Here is an 18,873-nt window from a genome sequence, read left to right as displayed (position 1 = left end):
TTTTTTATTTTTGTTTATTTATTTAGTGGTGCTGGTGATCAAACCCCAGGCCTTGTACATGCTAAGCATGCACTCTACCTTTGAGGTACAACCTCAGCCCCCTTCTTTTTTAATATATTGATTCAGTACTAAAAATTTCATGTTAAGCAATGCTTTTTTTTTTTTTTTTTGCTACATCCCACAATTTTTGAAAATGTGTTTTTTCACTTAATTTAGTTCGAGATTTTTTTTGACTTCTCAAGATTTCTTTTTTTGACCCATATATTATTTACAAGTATGTTGTTTAATTTCCCAGGATTTTGGGGTTTCCTAGCTGTCTTTTCATTAATGACTTCTTGTTTAATTCCTTTGTGATTTGAGAGTGACATTATATGATTTCTGTTCTTTTAAAATTGTTAAAGTGCATTTCATGACCCAGAATGTGATCTATTGTGATGACTGTTCATGTGAATTTGAGAATAATGTATAGTCTGCTACTGTTAAATGAAATAGTCTATAGATGTCAGTTATATCCAGTTGATTGATGGTGCAAGAGAAATGAGAAAGGTAAGAAATGGAGTAGTTTATAACTACCACACATGCTCTGGCATATACCCTTTCAACTAAAGAGAATTTGACTTTATAAGGAATTCAATTTAATATCATTGTTAGTTTTTGAAATTTATTTCTTCATGTTTTTTACATTGATAATAGTCACCCTTCTGCCATCTTTCTGGCTATGTTTGTGTTACATTCACTGCAGAATACTATTGTTTCATAATTTAAGGCCTTTAAGAGGGCGGAGGGCATAGCTCACTGGTAGAGCACTTACCCAGCATGTGCAAGGCCCTGGATTGGATCCCTAGCCTTGCCCCCTGAAAAATGCAGTTAAGATCTGCATTTGGGCTGGGGAGATAGCTCAGTTGGTAGAGTGCTTGCCTCGCAAGCACAAAGCCCTGGGTTCAATCCCCAGCACCACAAAAAAAAAAAAAAAAAAAAAAAAAGATCTGCATTCATCTTCCTGGAATGAGTGTGTTATGGGGGAAGGGCATTAGTCTTTACTGTTTTCTCTGGCTTTTTATGTATTTACTTTGTATTAAAAGATTGAATTACATAAATATTAAATGTCTTTACCCTCCCGAATTTACTCTTTTGTACATACTGCATAATTACTATAAACAAGATAAGCAAATATTATATTATAGAATGTTGTCTTTCTCAACCCCATCAACCTAAAGCCACTTTTCATAGTAAATGTATGGTGTACTCCTTATTATACTGGAATGGAATTCATAGACATAATAACAGATGACTGCATGTAATTTCAAAAAAATCAATAGAACCCCAGTATAACAGAAAAGAAAAATAAAAATTAAGGAACCTATAAAATATGTACTTTACTAATATAAATAGGTGAGTGACTTTACTAGAACAATTTAAAATAAGAGTGAAATAAATGTTTGTATATGGGGTTGTTTGAAATCTAAGACTCCAGTGATTATAAAATGCACTATTACTAGACCACTAAGGGTAAGACTCCTATAATGAAACTGATACACATCTGTGAACTTCAGAGATATTAAATGGGAGAAATGTGAATCATAAAACTGATAAAATTTGGTATAGAATCATTGTGAGTACATTTTCTGCAGATGCATGCTAATATAGCAGTGTGTTTGCAGTTTAGCTACACTAGAGCCATAAGTGTCAATGGCATAGATTTTCCAAAATGACAAACCACTCTGGGTTACGTTTCAAACAAAACAAAACACAGTATCCCTTTGAGTTAACATCATTTATAGTTCCAGGAAAATTCATTCTGTATTAAAAACTGTATAAAAAATACTTTGTCCTAACAATCCTGAGTTCTTCAATCTGATCGTCTGTTTTTAGACATAGAACAAGCAGATTCATGACTTCACCACTACTTTCTTTACAGTTTCTGTTCCATTTCTGGGCCACAGACATTTATCTTGTCTTTGTTCCCAAACATGAATTTTTTGTTTTCTCTTTATATTTTATCCATCCTGAGTTTGAAGCAGGGAGCACATGTCAAAGTCTGAACTTACTGATCCATATTGTGTAGAAGTCTTTTCATTTCGTTTTTTTAAACTATGTGTAGGTATACCCTTGATATAAGTATTCTTAAAAAATATAGTTCTAAAATTTAAAAAGCAGCAACTAAATGCCATAAGCAGCTGTCCAGTCAAAGGTAAGTTCTGAAAACTAGAGATATATCTCAATGGTATAGCACTTACCTGACATGGGTAAGGCCCTTGTTTCAATCCTCTATATCACCATCCATCCCCACTCCAAAAGAGAGCGAGAGACAGAAAAAATGGGGGGAAAGTAAATTCTGGTGGCTGCAACAAAAAGTATATGGTAAACAGATCTTATTAAGGAAAAATTATTTAGCATTTTCTTCCAAAATTTGCATCATTCTTCCTAACATTAAATAACACTTTATAAGCATCCACTTCTAATATAGTAATGTACAAGTTAAATAACTTTATATCTTTTCTTTTCTTTTCTTTTCTTTTTTTTTTTTTTTTTTTTGTACTGGGGATTGAACCCAGGGGCACTCAACCATTGCGCCACATCCCCAGATCTTTTTTATTTTATATTTTTTAGAGACAGAGTCTTACTGAGTTGTTTAGGCCTCACTAAGTTGCTGAGACTGACTTTAAACTCAAGATCCTCCTGACTCAGTCTCCTGAGCCACTGGGATTACAGGCATGTACCACCATGCCTGATGGATAACATTATATCTTAACATCTGAAATAAATGATAATTTAGGTAAACAGGTATTTTATATAGGTATATTAATTAAAAGTTATAAAACATTTTGTAAACCTGTTTTTATACTGTCTTTTATCTCATCATGCATTGGGACTCAGAAATTTCAGTAGATAATATTTAGTTCATTATATTTAAAAAGACCAAGGATTTGGGAGAAGTTTTAGTAAAGAAAAGTAACAGAAATTATTCCTGGGGTAGCAAAAGCAAAATGCTTTTCTTTCCTTTTCATTCTTCCCTCATCCCTACCAATTTCAACTTGTTTTCTGGCTTTCACTCTTAAAACTCATGTGACATCTGTATCTGCAGACCACTCTCTTCTAAATCCTAAACTGGTTACAACAATGTTATCATGCTAGGAATCTTCAATGTACTTATATTGCATGCGCACATAATAGCATAATAGTCAACACTTGGAAATCATACTTTTCTTTTTTCTTGAAAACTGTTCCTAACCCAGTAGATTCAATCTGGGATGATCAAAATTCAAAGCTACAAGTGAAAACCTAGAAGTATAATTACTACTGTACCTTACTATGAATATGCAGTTACCATGTTCTCTGGACTATTGCTTTAATTTTGTGTGCATGTGTTTTTGTGTGCATGTGTTGCTATGGATCAAACCTGATGCCTTATGCATACCTAGGCAAGTGCTTTACCACTGAACCACATCCCCAGCCCACTTTAAAACTTTTGAATGTGTATTTACCTCTTACCCTATAACTATAACCTCAGTTCAGATAAGCTCTTTCTCTTTAGCCTAAACCATATCTACAGTCTTTATCTGCCAGTGGAAAGGATTTTTTTTTTTTCTGAAAACAATTAGAAGGCTAATTCTCACATGTCAAAAATATAATCACTAACTCCCTCAACCTGATAAAGAGTATTTACAGAAATCCCACAGATCATGGCCGTTTTTATTTTAATTTTTGTGGTGATAGGGTTTGAACCCAGGGCCTTGTGCATGCAAGGCAAGCACTCCACCAACTGAACTATATCGCCAGCCCAGATAATGGTAACTCTTAACAATCAAAAACCAAATACTTTCCCCTATGATCAGGTTAAAAATACCTTTAATAAAAGATGTGTTACACTTATACTCTGAAAATTATGAAATATTGTCAAAAGAAATTAAAGGTGTAAGCGGGAAAACATTCCATGTCCATGGAACAAAAAGACCGAATACTGTTAAGAGGATAATATTCCTCAAACTTATTTATAGATTTAACACAATCCCTATCAGAATCTTAGCCAACTTCTTTTTTTACAAATCAGTAATCTAAAATCATGTTGAATTTCTAGGGAACTAGAATAGCCTAAACAATCTTAAAAAGAAAAACAGGACTAGAGGGCTGGAATACAGTGGTAATCAAGAGAACGTGGTCCTTACATGAAGATAGATATCTAGATCAGTGGAAGAGAAGTAATAGTTCAGAAATAAACTCATTTACAGTTAACTGATTTTTAACAAAAACAAGAGCATTCAAATGGTTCTGGGACCACTTGATAGCCACATGAGAAAGAATGAAATCGGACATTCACCTCATACCTTATATAAAAATTAATAACTACTTTTTTTGTAACTGAGGATTGAACCAAGGAGCCACTAACTACTGAGCCATATCCCCAGTTCTCTTTGTATTTTATTTAGCCACTGAGTGACTTAAGGACTTGCTGAAATGCTGAAGCTGGCTTTAAACTCATGATCCTCCTGCCTCATCCTCCTGAGCCTCTGGGATTACAGGTGTGTACCACTGTGCCCAGCTCAAATACCTCTAGCATTCTATGTTTCCACTGAAAGAGAAGTGGCAGAGGAGGAAGGTAGCAAGAAATAATTTTTCTAAATTATGTCTCATACCAAGCATAGGGCTTATAACTGAATGTAAAACACCCAGGGAGCAACTAGCTAAATCTTCTCATCATAGCGTGAAGCTTCCTGGAGAAGTAAAGAAACCTCATTCTTACTTACCTGACCCTGTACTGTAGTCTGACTACAAAACAGATCTGCAGTTCTAAAGCACAGACAGTAGTGTTCTGCAGGAAGCAGGTTGACCTTAATGGTTGCCCTGTTTTAAGACATCTGTGTGCTTTGTGCTAGCATGTACCAATTATGCCAAAAGACCTCAAACTAGCATATTGCACACCTGCAGGGTGTGTCGAGTAAGTGAAGCATGCACTTAAGAATCCATTTTAATTGAAGATCTTTAATTTTGAAGATAAAGCCAACAAACAAATCCCTTATCAACCTCTTCTTTCTGTTATTGGCAGTTTGGAATGTTAAAAATTTTTAAACTATATGTTCAAAAGTTCCTAAGTATATGAATGGAAAAATAGGTAACAGAATCAGGTATCAACAAGTATTTTCCCATTTTCATTAAGATTTTTAATATAAACTTGAGGAAATAAAACATTAAATGAAGTAGAAATATTTTAATGGACAAGTTTCAGCAGTTCAATTTATAGTAATTATATATAAACCCATTAAACTTTTTGTTCAATGGCAGCAGTTAGATTTTTTTTAAAAAATGAATTTCTATTGATGACAACTAAATGGTATCTTTCATTTTATCATACAGTAGATTCTTTCCATTCACTGCAGTCTTCTAATCAAGACAGTACAATCTTTTTTTTTTTTTTTTTCTGGTACCAGGGATTGAACCCAGGGGGGCTTACCCACTGAGCCACATCCCCAGCTCACAAGTACAATTTTAATGTAGATTGTACTCTTCCTGTATGTTTAGTTTTACACATTAAACAAAAAAAAGTTTTAATGTTTGCAAGCTCCAGCTTCCTCAGATTGAGATTTATTTGTGCTAGAAGAGGCCCAAACCCCATGAAAATGGATAATTAAATTATTAGTATTAGGAATCATAATACAACTTAACAGGAATTTTTCCTTATTCTTTAAAAGCTATTTTTAATAGAGATGACTGGGAATTTTATGGGTAGTAATTTTGTTGTCACAATGATAGGGGCCAGCTGTCCTGATGTGTAAATTCAGTTGCTCCACTCGATTTTAATCATTGTGGTAACACCTGTTCACATTCTTTGGTACTTCACAATTCCTGATCTTCTCAGGAGCCTAGAGGATAATTTGCCTTTTGCCAGTATTTTAAGTTGTTGCTTGCTTTCTTTCGCTATGTCAGTACTACTTATCCACCTACATTGTGCCTTCTAAATGTTTAAGTCACATGTCCTCTGATATCTTCTCTCTCATTCTCTCTTTCATGGCGGTTTTGTGTCTTTTTTGTTTTTGTTTTCTAATCCTTGGGTATCAATCTGTTGATTTCAAAGGAAAAAGAGACTACCAGGTAATCTGCTATGCTTAACAATTGAAATTAGAGATGGTGTGTATTAATAGAGAGTAGGGGAAATGTTTGAGATGTTTTGGATAATTTTAATGACTCACTAGTGTATTGACAGTTCATTCCTACTCAGGGCTAGATCTGCTAAACACTCTGCCATGTGTGAGCCCACCCAAATGCCAATAATGCCCCCACTTAGAAACAATGACCTAGTCCAATTCAGAGTTATTTGTCCATCCCAAATTTGCTTTAACTCAGTGTAAACAGTGTTTAGACATTAACATTTTCAATGGTTGAGTAGCATGTAATCTTGTTCATTAATATTTCTGGTGAGGTTGAGCTTTTTGAAATTAATTTTCATTCAGAAATAACAATGAAAACAGTATCATGGCTCACTCTCATTAAAAGGAAGAACATAGACAGGTGGGGTAACACACATCTGTAATCCCAGTGACTTGGGAGGCTAAGGCAAGAGAATCATACAAGTCCAGAGTCACCTCAGCAACTTAGAAGACCCCAGGCAACTTAGTGCAACCCTGACTCAAAATGGAAAATAAAAAGTATTGGGGATGTGGCTCAGTGGTTAAGCTTCCCTGGGTTCAACCCTAATATAATTTTAAAAAGGAAGAACATATCAGATAAATTGTTTTCATACAATTTTTCCACTTTGCACATTGTTTTTACTTTCTATTAACAGATATTTTGGTAAAAGACCTCAGTGGGATTGTAGAGGGGCATCAAATCTTAATGAACTTCACCATCTATTAAATGACATAATGATTAGAAGATTAAAGACCGAAGTTTTAACCCAACTGCCCCCTAAAATCAGACAGCGTATTCCATTTGATCTTCCATCCACAGCTGCCAAGGTAAGAACCTTCATTTGATTGAAAGTCTTTTTAAAATCATTTTAAGTTATACTATTAAAGATTGTACATATTTTATATTTCACAGAAGGAAAAGTCTGCTTTTTTAAACTAGGTTTAATTAATAGAGCATATGAATCGGTTTTGTATCATTCCAGGAAGAGTGTGGAAGAATTTTAGTTATCAAATATGTGAACAGATATAGTAACCTAGTGAATAAAAATACTTATACTGAATTTAGAAAAAAATGTACTTCAATTGCAACAAAGATTTAGCATTAAGAATTCAAAATATCTATAATGTATGAAACCTAATAATAAAGAAAATTGGTTTTCTTGGGGTAAATTTTTTTAAAGTGTGAATAGCTGTCGTGGAGAATACCTTGAGTGTAACTCTATGTTTGAAATCCTCAAAGTCTGTAATTCTATTGTAAGATATAACATTCAACATATTAGAAAGCCAAAAGTGTATTATACCTAATCCTTATTTGTATTTACTTTTGAGGAATACAGTGCTTATGTATTTTTCAAATCTGGACATGACTTTTAGGGCAAGAAGCTTTTATTGTTATACCTTGAATACTTAGAGTAAGCATTTTGTAAATATTGAACAATGTGTTATTTCTAAACTAAGAACTATCTAATTTTCTTCACTTTTTAGCATTAGAAAGAAAAATAAAATGGTACATCAACTTATGATTCTATTTCATTTTTATTTAACCACTATTCCTGAAGTCTATGCTTATTTAAATAAAATCTTATCTTTTTTATAAAAATACTTTGCTACTATATACATCTTAACCACTCTGCTTTCCTATATGTTTAACTTTTTAGTTTAACTTTGCAAAACATTTATCTTTAAGATTGGTTAATTTATGAAGTTAGCAAAAGACTTTGTTTTCACCTGTATCTTGTCTTTTGGTTTCTGTAATTGACATGAACATGTATCTGACCTCTGCATTAATGTTTTAAAACGAACACATTGGCATCTGTGGGAATCTTTTTATGTTTATCTATACAGAAAAGAAAAGAAGTAGGACTTGATTCATGATCTCATTAATTGTTCTGTTCTTTATGCTATAGTCCTAAACAATGTTATTTTATCCCACATAGGAACTGAATACCAACTTTGAAGAGTGGGAAAAATTAATGAAATCTCCAAATCCAGGTGGCACAGAGACTGTCCTGGGTTTGATTACTCACATGTTTCAACAAACTGCTATTGCCAAGGTACTCATTACTGTGCCATCAAATACAATTTTTCAATACATTTTAATGTTTTTATTAATTAGGTTTTTTATTAAGTAGAATCTACTGTTTTGTGAGTGGAACAGGAACAAAAGCTGTCTACCCTCGGGCATGGGCAACAAACCCTATTGGACTCAGGACATTGAGTTGATAGAAGGCAGAGATCTGTTACGCTGGGGGTGGCTAGAACCTCTTCAGGACTATCCACAGTGACAAGACTGTATGGGTGGGGGTGGGAGGCAGAAAAACAAAAAAAAGTAACACCTATAAGTCTTAGCTGGAACCTTACACTGAATTGGCACTAATAGATTTGAGGTCCCCTGTGCCCTACCATGAACTCAACACTGAAAAGTATTCAAGATCTATCACTAGAAGAGCCTTATATGCAGATCTACTGAAAGCTGACAGTGCAATAATAACACCCTATTCCAAAGTAGGAGTATCCCATTGCTGGGGGACTTTGAAGTTCATGGTGTACTAAAGGTAAATGTAACAACAGGAGAATCTAAGCACCACCAATTTTTTAAAAAATTTTTCTTTTGATTTGTTCTTTTTAGTTACACATGACAGTAGAGTGTATTTTGAGATATTTATACAAACATGGTGTACATTTTATTCTAATTAGGATCCCAGTCTTGTGGATGTACGTGATGTGGAGATTCACTGTGGAGTATTTATATATGTGCACAGGAAACTTAATCAGATTTATTTCACTGTCTTTCTTATTCCTGTCCCCGATTCCCTTCATTCCCTTTGTCTAATCTACTCAATTTCTATCCCTGCCCCTTATTGTATGTTAGTATCCACATATCAGAGAGAACATTCTTGGTTGTTTAGGATTGGCTCATTTCATTTAACATAAGAGTCTCCAGATCCATCCATTTTCTGGCAAATGTCAAAAAGTCATTCTTTCTTATGACTGAGTACTATTCTATTGTATTTATATACCACATTTTCTTTATCCATTCATCTGTTGAAGGGCACCTAGGTTGGTTCCATAGCACAGCTATTGTGAATTGAACTGCTATAAACCTTGATGTGGCCATGTCACTATGGTATGCTGATTTTAAGTCCTTTGAGAATGAGGATTGTCAAATGGTGGTTCCATTCCAAGTTTTCTGAGAAATTTCCATACTGTCTTCCAGAGTGGTTGCACCAGTTTGCAGTCCCACCAGCAATGTCTGAGTGTATTCTTTTCCCTATATCCTTACCAACTTTTATTGTTAATTATATTCTTTTTTTTAATGTCTTCTAGAAAACCTACTTTTTTAAAAATTGTAAACAAATGGGGTACAACTTGTTTCTGTGTTTGTACATGAAGTAGAGGCATATCATTTGTGTAATCATACATTTACATAGGGTAATGGTGTTTGATTCATTCTGTTATTTTTCCCTCCCCCCCACTCCTCCCACCCCTCTTGTTAATTATATTCTTGATTGTTGCCATTCTGGCTGGAGTGAGATGAAATCTCAGTGTAGTTTTGATTTGCATTTCTCTAATTGCTAGAGATGTTGAACATTTTTCTTTTTCTTTTTTTTTTTTTGCGGTGCTGGGGATCGAACCCAGGGCCTTATGCTTGCAAGGCAAGCACTCTACCAACTGAGCTATATCCCCAGCCAACATTTTTCATTTATTTGTTAACCATTTGTATTTTTCTGAACAGAAATATCTGTTAGTTTCTTTGCTCATTTATTGATGGGGGTTATTTGTTTTTTGAGTTCTTAATATATCCTGGAGGTTAATGCTCTAAGGTGCAGACGGCAAAGATTTTCTCCCATTCTGTGGGCTTTCTCTTCATGCTCTTGTTTCCTTTGCTATGAAGCTTTTTAGTTTGATACCATCCATTTACTGATTCTTGATTTTACTTCTTGCTCTTTAGGAGTCTTGTTGAGGAAGTTGGATCCTAAACCAGCATGATGGAATGTTGGGCCTACATTTCCTTCTAGTAGGTGTAGGTTGTCTACTCTAATGTCTAGGTCTTTGATCCACTTTGAGTTGATTTTTGTGCAGGATGAGAGACAGGGGTTAAAATTCATTCTGCTACATATGGCTTTCCAAGTTTTCCAGAACCATTTGTTGAAGAGGCTATCCTTTCTCCAATGTATGTTTATGGCACCTTTGTCTAGCATGGGATAACTGCATTTATGACATCATCCAATTCTTGCCACATTGATTCAGCCCCTCGCAGTTCATACTGTCACCCTAACAAGAAGCATGCCAAATTCCACATGCAACTATCATTTACACAGTGTGCACTGTTCTTGTATCTATACTTTCTAGCATCCAATAGAAATTTTGACATAAAATTAAAAACCACTTAAAAAACCCTAATCTATTTTCAAGAGATAAAACAATCAATGAAGACACATGCAAAAATGATTCAAATGGTACTCTATTAGACGAGGACATTAAAATAGCTATGAATAGTCTGTTAAGAATCTAAAAGAAAAGATAAACAATATGCATGAAAAGATGGAGAATTACAGAAGTTGCATGAAAATATAAATTTAGTAGAATAGAAAATGCTTAAAATAAAAAACACAGTATCAGAGATAAAGAAAAGTGTATTCAGTCAACTTATAAGCCAACAGTAGAAGGTGAGGAGGAGAAAAGGGAAAGGAGAAATAACTAAGGAACAATATTGAATGAATTATATTGTTAAATCATATGCATGTACAAATATATAACAACAAATCCCACTATTATGTGTAATTATAATGCACCAATAACAAATATGAAAAAAAGAAGAACAAAATACAACACATAGGAGATTTTTTAAAAAAAATAAGCCAACAGTGTAGATAAAGTTAACCAAAAAAAAAAAAAAACCATAAAAATCTAAAGGTCCTGGTTTTTTAGTCTAGAGAAAGGAAAATGTAGATTCACATAAATACTTTTATTTATAATAGTCAGAATATTTGGGAATAAATGAAATATCATTCAAGCAGATTGTGGGGCTAGAGGTGTAGATGAATGGTAGGGCTATTCCCAAGCATGTGGGAGGCCCTGATTTTGATCCCCAGCACTGGAAAAAAATAACTGTTCTTTCAAACAATGGAATGCTCAGGTCAATTAAAGGAATGAATTACTGGTAAGCAGAGCAAACTGAATTAATCTCAAAAGAATTACACTGCATGAAGTATGGAGTTCTTCAAAAAACTTGGAATGAACCCACCATTTGACCCAGCTATCCCACTCCTCAGTTAATACCCAAAAGACTTAAAATCAGCATACTACAGTGACACAGCCATATCAATGTTTATAGCAACTCATTTCACAATAGCTAGATTGTGGAACCAACCTCAATGCCTTTCAGTAGATGAATGGATAAAGAAACTGTGGTATATATACACAATGGAATGTTACTCAGCCATAACGAAGAATAAAATTATGGAATTTGCAGGTCAGTGGATGGAGTTGGAGAATATCATACTAAGTGAAATAAGCCAATCCCAAAGACTGAATTTTTTTTGATATGTGGATGCTGATATATAATGGCCGGGGAGTGTAAGGGAAGAATGTCAGAACGTTGGATTGTGTAGAGGAAAATGAGGAGAGGGAAGGGGTTGGGGAGGAAAGGAAAGATGGTGGATTGAGATAAACATCATTATCCTATGTACATGTATGATTACATGAATGGTGTGACTCTACATTGTGTTCAACAGAGAAATGAAGAGTTGTACTCCATTTGAGTACAATGAATCAAAATGCATTCTGCATTCTATTTATAACTAAATAGAACAAACAACAAAAATAAATAATCTAAGAACATAATAGTTCTCAATATCCCTCCCCCACAAGAATAAAGATAGAAAAGAAAGAAAAAGGAACAAAGAAGAACTGAGCCAAGTAGAAAGCAACTAGCATGATAAATAGGTTTAAATCCAGTAATATCAATAACTATGTAAAATGTGAATGATCTAAATGCCACCACATAAAAAACAGAAATTGTCAGAGGGCACAAGTCATGTGGTATATGCAAGACAGCCTCTTTAAATATGAAGGCTAGGACTGGGGATATAGCTTAGTTGGTAGAGTGCTTGCCTCACATGCACAAGGCCCTGGGTTCAATCCCCAGTACCACCATCAAAAAAAAAGAGAGAGAGAGCTGAAATAGATAAAATTAAATCAGATGATGTAGACTTCAGACCTTCCTTGATAAAGAGGAGCATTTACATAATGATAAAGGGATCAGTTCAAGAAGAAAATAATAGAAGCTGTGGCACATACTTGTAATGTCAATGACTAGCGAGGCTGATAGGAAGATCACAAATTCAAGATCAGCCTGGGAAACTTAGTGAGACTCTGTCTCAAAATCACAAATAAAAAGGACTGGGGATATATCTCAGTGGTGGAGCATCCAGGGTTCAATCCTAGGGCCACAAAAGAAAGAAAAGAATAAAGAAAGGAATGAAATATAGATCAGATTTGGAAGGAAGGAAGATAATTTAGATGAGAGTTGGAAGGAAGGAAGAAAATATAGACAATAGAAGGTCAAGGAAGGAAGGAAATACAGATGTGTCCTCAGTATGTTTATTTAATAGCAGATTGACATTTCATAAAGCAAAATTTATAGAACTGAAATGAGAAATCAGGAAATCCAGAGTTATTGGTAGAGATATGAAAATGCCTCCCACAGCCAGGCACAGTGTTGTATGCCTGTAGTCCCGGGTCCTCAGAAGTCTGAGGCAGGAGGATGGCTTAAACCCAGGAGTTTAAGACTAACTGCATTTAAAAAAAAAAAAAAAAAAAAAAAAATCCACAATAATTGATAAAACAATAGCAATGTGTTCAAATAGAACACTATCAATGAATGTAACATTTATAGACCTCTGTATCCAACAGCAGCTGAACTCATATTCTTTTCAAGTATACAAGGAGCACTGACCAATAAATGTTAGAGGAATGAAGTCATACAAAGTATGTTCTTTAACCATATGAAATTGAATAAGAAATCATTAACAAAGATATCTGGAAAATCCAAGTGTTTGAAAATTAGCACATCTCTAAATACGTTAAAAAAGAAATGAAAGTGTCCTTAGAAAATATATTCAGTAAATAAAAACAAAGAGAAATGTGGAAACAACAAAAGAAGTAGAGGAACACTTATTACATTAAAAGCACATATTAAAAGTAGAAAACAAAACTAAGAAAACTTTCAACCTAAGAAACCAGAAAAAGAACTTAAAAAAAAAAAAAAAATGTGTTCTTAACCATGGGAAAAAATTAGAGCAAAAATGAATGAACTAGAAAAGGAAAAATAATAGGAAACTAATGAAACTAAAAGCTGTTAATTTTTTTTTTCTTTTTGACATTTTCTATGGTATTGGGGATTTGTCACATGGCACATAAACAATCAGTATCTGTGCAGCATTTTCCAGGTGTTTTGTCAGCTGTGACCACAGCACATACATGTGTTACTAGCCTCCTTGACAAGCTGTAAGGCCCCCAAAAAGGAAACCCCAACTCTGTCCCATGGATCGACGGCAACCCCAATCAACCGCAGGAGGCGTCACTTGATGCAAACCGTAAGAGGTGTTTTTTCCAGCGCGCTGGGATCCAACTCATGACTCACGCAGGAGTCCAGGAGTCGAGTCCCTAGCAGAAAATCTTGTAGGTTTATAAAGGCAGAGACCACACATCGGGAGGGGTCGCACATGAAAGGGAAAAGGGGAACAAAGCTGCCGGGAAATTTCAAAGGGGGTCTGGGTTTGCTGATAACATACAACATGTTTCACAATGTTTTACAACAGGGCGTAGATTCTGGTCAATAGTTTCTGGTAATCCTACTGTTTGAGCACTATCTGGCTATCTGGCTCAATTTACTCTTTTACTCTCTGTTTGGGGCTGATTCCTGGAACAGCTTTAGGGGCTTTGTTCCCATTACTGGGAGGGTGACCTTAGGGAGTTGAGACAATGGGAGGGAGACCTTAGGGAGTTGAGACAATGGGAGGGAGACGTTAGGGAGTTGAGATAACTGGGAGGGTGACCTTAGGGAGTTAAGATAAAACAGACAGCTTAAAAAAAGTCCATTCTTTCATTTCCCCATTTTCTTTTCTGTTAAGTTCTAATCATGGAACTTCTGTCTCTATATACTCTTCTCCAAAGCTATTTCCTTGGCGGAGGGACTGGTATTATTGCCTGAGCATTAGTACCTGTACAGCACTTACTCTTTCCCTGATGAAGGTGACTAGACGATTTCAGGCAGGCAAGAGCCCAGGGGGCACCAATTAGCAGCCCCTTGTTTGCAGTCCTTGATAAACAGTCCTTGATAAAGGCAGGTAAATTTGGTAATCAATGGCTTCTGGAGATCCTTGACATTCCATTCTTCCAGGGGCAATCTCCAACTTCCAGAGGCAAATGGCTTCATGGCTTCATTTGCTCGAATTGACCCGATCCCCTATTTCTACACTAACTACCTGTTCCCAATTCTGGCTTCATTCCCCCCTTTAGCTTTAGGAACCCATAACTGCTTGTTAAGGAAATGAAAAGGGGCGTCGGTCGTTCTGGCTGCTTCGAAGCTGAATGGGGGCAGCGAGGGGCAAGCAGTTTGGAGTTCCTTCTTTTTTAAAAAAAATCGGGGCAATCGAGGGGTCCCAGGAAGAAGCCTGGTTGGGGAAGAGCAGGTTGTAAAGTCATCTGGGTGTGGGTGCTTCTATGATAGAAGAACAAAAAGACATGAGTACTGAAATGAGATTAGTACAAAGTAAATGTTGCAGCATCTGAAACATGTCACTGAGTATCATGAAAATGACATAAGTTAATCTCTCACCAGGAGGTGAAAGAACTGAGAAATTGTTCCCATAACTAGGCCTAGCAAAGGCTGGAGAGGACAAGGCCTTTATTTGGGGACTTTAACATTGTCCAGGTTATCAGGAATGTAAACACAACATTTAACTCTTAATGTCATAGATGTCCCCAGAAAATATAATTAAGCTACTTAATGTCATCTGATTTTGTAAAATATCCCTTTATTGGTATAACCTGTGTTTAGTAGAGATCTCTATACTTCGTTACTTAGGAATAGATAATCATACTAGCAAACATAGATTAAGTCTACCTGTGTAGCTTAGGAAGGTCTGCAGGCCTTAAACTGACTAAAAACTTCTGACTCTGGCAGTTTCTCTTGATAGTTATCAGGCACATTTGCTGAAGAATCTTTCTCTCATTTGTAGCTTCTAGTCTATTCTAGTGGGCTAGTACAAGTGTACATCTTAAGTTACATTTAACTATTTCCTTTAAATGCCCAAGAATGGCTATATTTTGGTTTTAACTGTTTTGCTGGGTATCTTAAGATCAAGCTGGTCAAATTGACCTGGTTCCTGTCTTGTTAAAGAGTCAGCTGAGTTCCCACAGGGGTCACTCGTGGGCTCCTTAGCTCCACCAGTGACTTTGATTAGGCAGGGTCTCTTGATGAGGTGACTTCCTTTAGAAGCATCAAGGGATGTTTCCCTTTTTCCATGACCCTCCTCTGCAGCAGATGCACTGGGTGATTTTTCATCCTCTAGTCTCAACAATCTCCTTGATCAGGAGGTAGTGTGACCCAGAGTTGCAACGCTCCTTAGAGAAGTTCTCTTATTCCCTGGGTTCAGGCCGACGTTGAGGGCAAGACCCAAATATGGACTTTTCTTGACCTCTGTATTTAACTCCAATCTCTAAGTTTGATCTTAATTATCCTGCAAGCCAGTCTCACCAGTCATAGAATAAGAGTACTGGGCTTTAACTTCATTGTCTATAACTTTACAGTTATTTACCCTTTTATCTAACTGGAGTCTGTATTAGTACTGGAAGTTACCACTATCTGTTCTATAGGTGATGGCTTATTATCACAAGTTACCTAGGTTGTGTGTTCTTGAAGCAGCTACTTCTGCAAAACATTAACAGGTAACAGTTTTACAAAATGAAATTAGCAAGAGTAAAAATATATTCAGCTGGTATAATAGCTATCTTGAATTTTGATTGAGAACTACATTCTATCCCCTATTTGAGATCACAGTACTTTTACAACAAGAACCAATCTTTTGACTATAACTTTAAATAAGCTGAAGTCTGACTTATTTTGGAGTCACTCTAACATGCAGTAAGGTGGGAGGCAGAGCCTTATCTCAGGTAAGGCAGGGCTCTTTACAGATCTTAAGTGTTCTAATTCTGATGTTGATCTTTGCTTCTTCTTAAATATCATTAAGTAGTTTACATATACTGTTTCCTGAGTCTATATAAACTTTATAATTAACACAATTTAACATAGTATCTAAAACATGAATCAAAGAAAAGCTGAGAGAGCTTTTAACTTTCCTTTTGTGTGATTAAGTGGCAAAATGTTTTCATGTTTCTTTCGTATTTCACAATATTAACCTTTAAACAAATCAGACTCTAATGTTTAGAAATACATTTACATTTGAAATTCTTTATCTCAGTGTAAAAAGTAACAAATTTTACACATACCCTATTGATAGCAGGTCCTATAATAGAACATTAAATGATAGAAATAAATCCCCAATAAAATTTACTCTTTATAAGTTTAAGATTACCATTACAGACAAGTTTAATCTGGAGAATAGCAGAGCTTGATAAATTCCCTGCGTTAAAAACTTGTGGTCCTGAAAAATATGAACACATTTAATATACAACTAGTGACCATTTCACAATTACCTTGACACTTTTATCTTACCAAATTTAGTTTTTAAAGAAAAATGTAGACTCTGTAACATAGAACAATACTCTATAACAGTTGTTTAACCGTAATTGTATACACCCCAATTTTTAAGACTAATTGTTCTAAAGAATAAAACTTAATAGACACAAAGTTAAGAGTAAATTAGTGTTTCAAATCCTTGTCATTTTACCATGTCATTCTACCACATAGATTAAACTTTGGTTTATATCAGAACATTAGTATTTCACCTTAGGAAAAACCTTAAATAGTTTTAGCTGTCTCACATACATATAACCAACTTAGTCACACACAAATTTGTTGAAACTTGCCCTTTACTTACACAGATTTTCTTAGCACTTACTTAGACCCTCATGTATTTCATCACACAAGCACTTTCTTACCCAGAAACATTTCCTTTTTCCTTTTACTAAATATATTTCCATACCCAGAATCTTTTATTTTCTCTTTCCTATTTGTTGACCCCTTTTTGTTCACATTCTGAAACAACTCTTATGAAATTTCTGAATTTAGATAAATTACTCTATTTTAATAAGATTAAATATTCTGTTGTTTATAGTACTCTAATTGAAACACAGTTGAAACTTTTGTGACCCTTTGTATATAGAATTGCACTTGTTAGGACATAACTCTTAGTAACCTTGTTTTTAGTTTAGTGATGACACAAAGCAAGTTTAAACCCTTTTATTTACCAACCTATGAAAACACCAATAATGTTTAAGTATGATACCCCATGGAATTTAAGGAGTTAAAAGTACTCGATGTTATTTAACAATTAGCATTTTAACTTTGTAAATTAATCAGATGTCTCTACAAACACATTAGAGTAATCCCATACATGTTAACTCTAATTCACTTATTCTGTAAAAACAAGATATCAGACAAGTGTCCTGTACAGTATTTGCTGTCTCTTTCCTGTTGAAGAAAAGTCCTAGAAACAATTGATATTAGACACTTTATTAACATCAGTATTTTATTAGCTTGACCACCTAGATACTTGTTATTTTCAAAGACATTTTGCTTTTATTAGTTTACCCAATTTGAACCTTTTTAAATCACATGAATTAAAAGTATCTGGATCCATTTTTAAATTTTAATTTTAGGAGCGCTCAGTTTTGATACAGACAAAACATGACATCAGACAGCACCACATACAAATAACACAAAATCAAGGCCTTGTAACTTTATAGGTGAATCTCCATTGCAATGTAACAGATGTTCAAAAACTCTAGTTGAATAAAAATAGAACTGATCAAAAAATCATGAGCTCAAAAAAACATATAATTAAAAAAACAAGAGTCCTGGAAAAATGATACGGCCGTTAATTACTTTAGTAAAGTACCATAGCATTTACTTTGCTGGAGTTTTAAAGACTCTTTTTACCTTTTCTTTCCTTGGGTTTGAGACCGGTCTCCTACTGAGCCTTTAGGCTTCTTTTATTTATATTTCAATGTAAGCCTTGACTGAGATCTGGAATGATCTAACAGGTTTTAACAGAAACTTTGTGTCTAAGGCATTTTAGCCATCTCATCAGGACAGGTTGGATGTTAAAATTATGAGACCTTATTTTTCATTACTTTTGAGACTGAAGCTACTTTGCTAAGTTACCCTTCAGGGCTGTCGGGAGGGGGAGTCCAGAGAAGGAACCTTTGGGGTCCACCCGAGAGTAGCCCGGGCCGAGAACCCTGCAGTTGTTCCAACCCTTCCTCCACCTCCGCCACAAACACACAACACAACCAGATACAGACGGGCGCCAATCTCTGATCCACCAATTGAACCCCATCAGTGCCCTTACCGACGGAGACTACCAGGCGTCCCTGGCTCTCCTCCACCCTTAGGGCGTCCCCCAGGGCTGCAACCTGTGGCCCCCCCAGGCACGTCTACCGACCACTGTTCGGCCACTCTCACGAGTCACCGAAACCGAAAGCGCGTTCACAGAACCAGACCAACTAACAAAACACAAGACAAAGACAGACAACTTCGGGGTACCCCTTCTTACCTTCA

The 18,873-nt window shown here is 35.3% G+C and overlaps 1 protein-coding gene across 3 annotated transcripts in view; it reads left to right on the top strand.

Moving 5' to 3' along the window:
• Window positions 1-18,873, top strand: part of ZRANB3 (zinc finger RANBP2-type containing 3) — a 257,489-nt gene that overhangs the window by 144,500 nt on the left and 94,116 nt on the right. For all 3 annotated transcript variants that reach the window (XM_079135617.1, XM_079135618.1, XM_079135619.1), the window contains 2 exons: window positions 6,779-6,950; window positions 8,060-8,176. In XM_079135617.1, coding sequence (XP_078991743.1) covers window positions 6,779-6,950; window positions 8,060-8,176 — 289 coding nt within the window. The remainder of the gene's footprint in view (window positions 1-6,778; window positions 6,951-8,059; window positions 8,177-18,873) is intronic.

This window comes from Sciurus vulgaris (genome assembly GCF_902686455.1).
Source record: "Sciurus vulgaris genome assembly, chromosome: 3".
Taxonomy (NCBI): Eukaryota; Metazoa; Chordata; class Mammalia; order Rodentia; family Sciuridae; genus Sciurus; species Sciurus vulgaris.
This window is presented reverse-complemented; position numbering and strand designations above follow the sequence as displayed.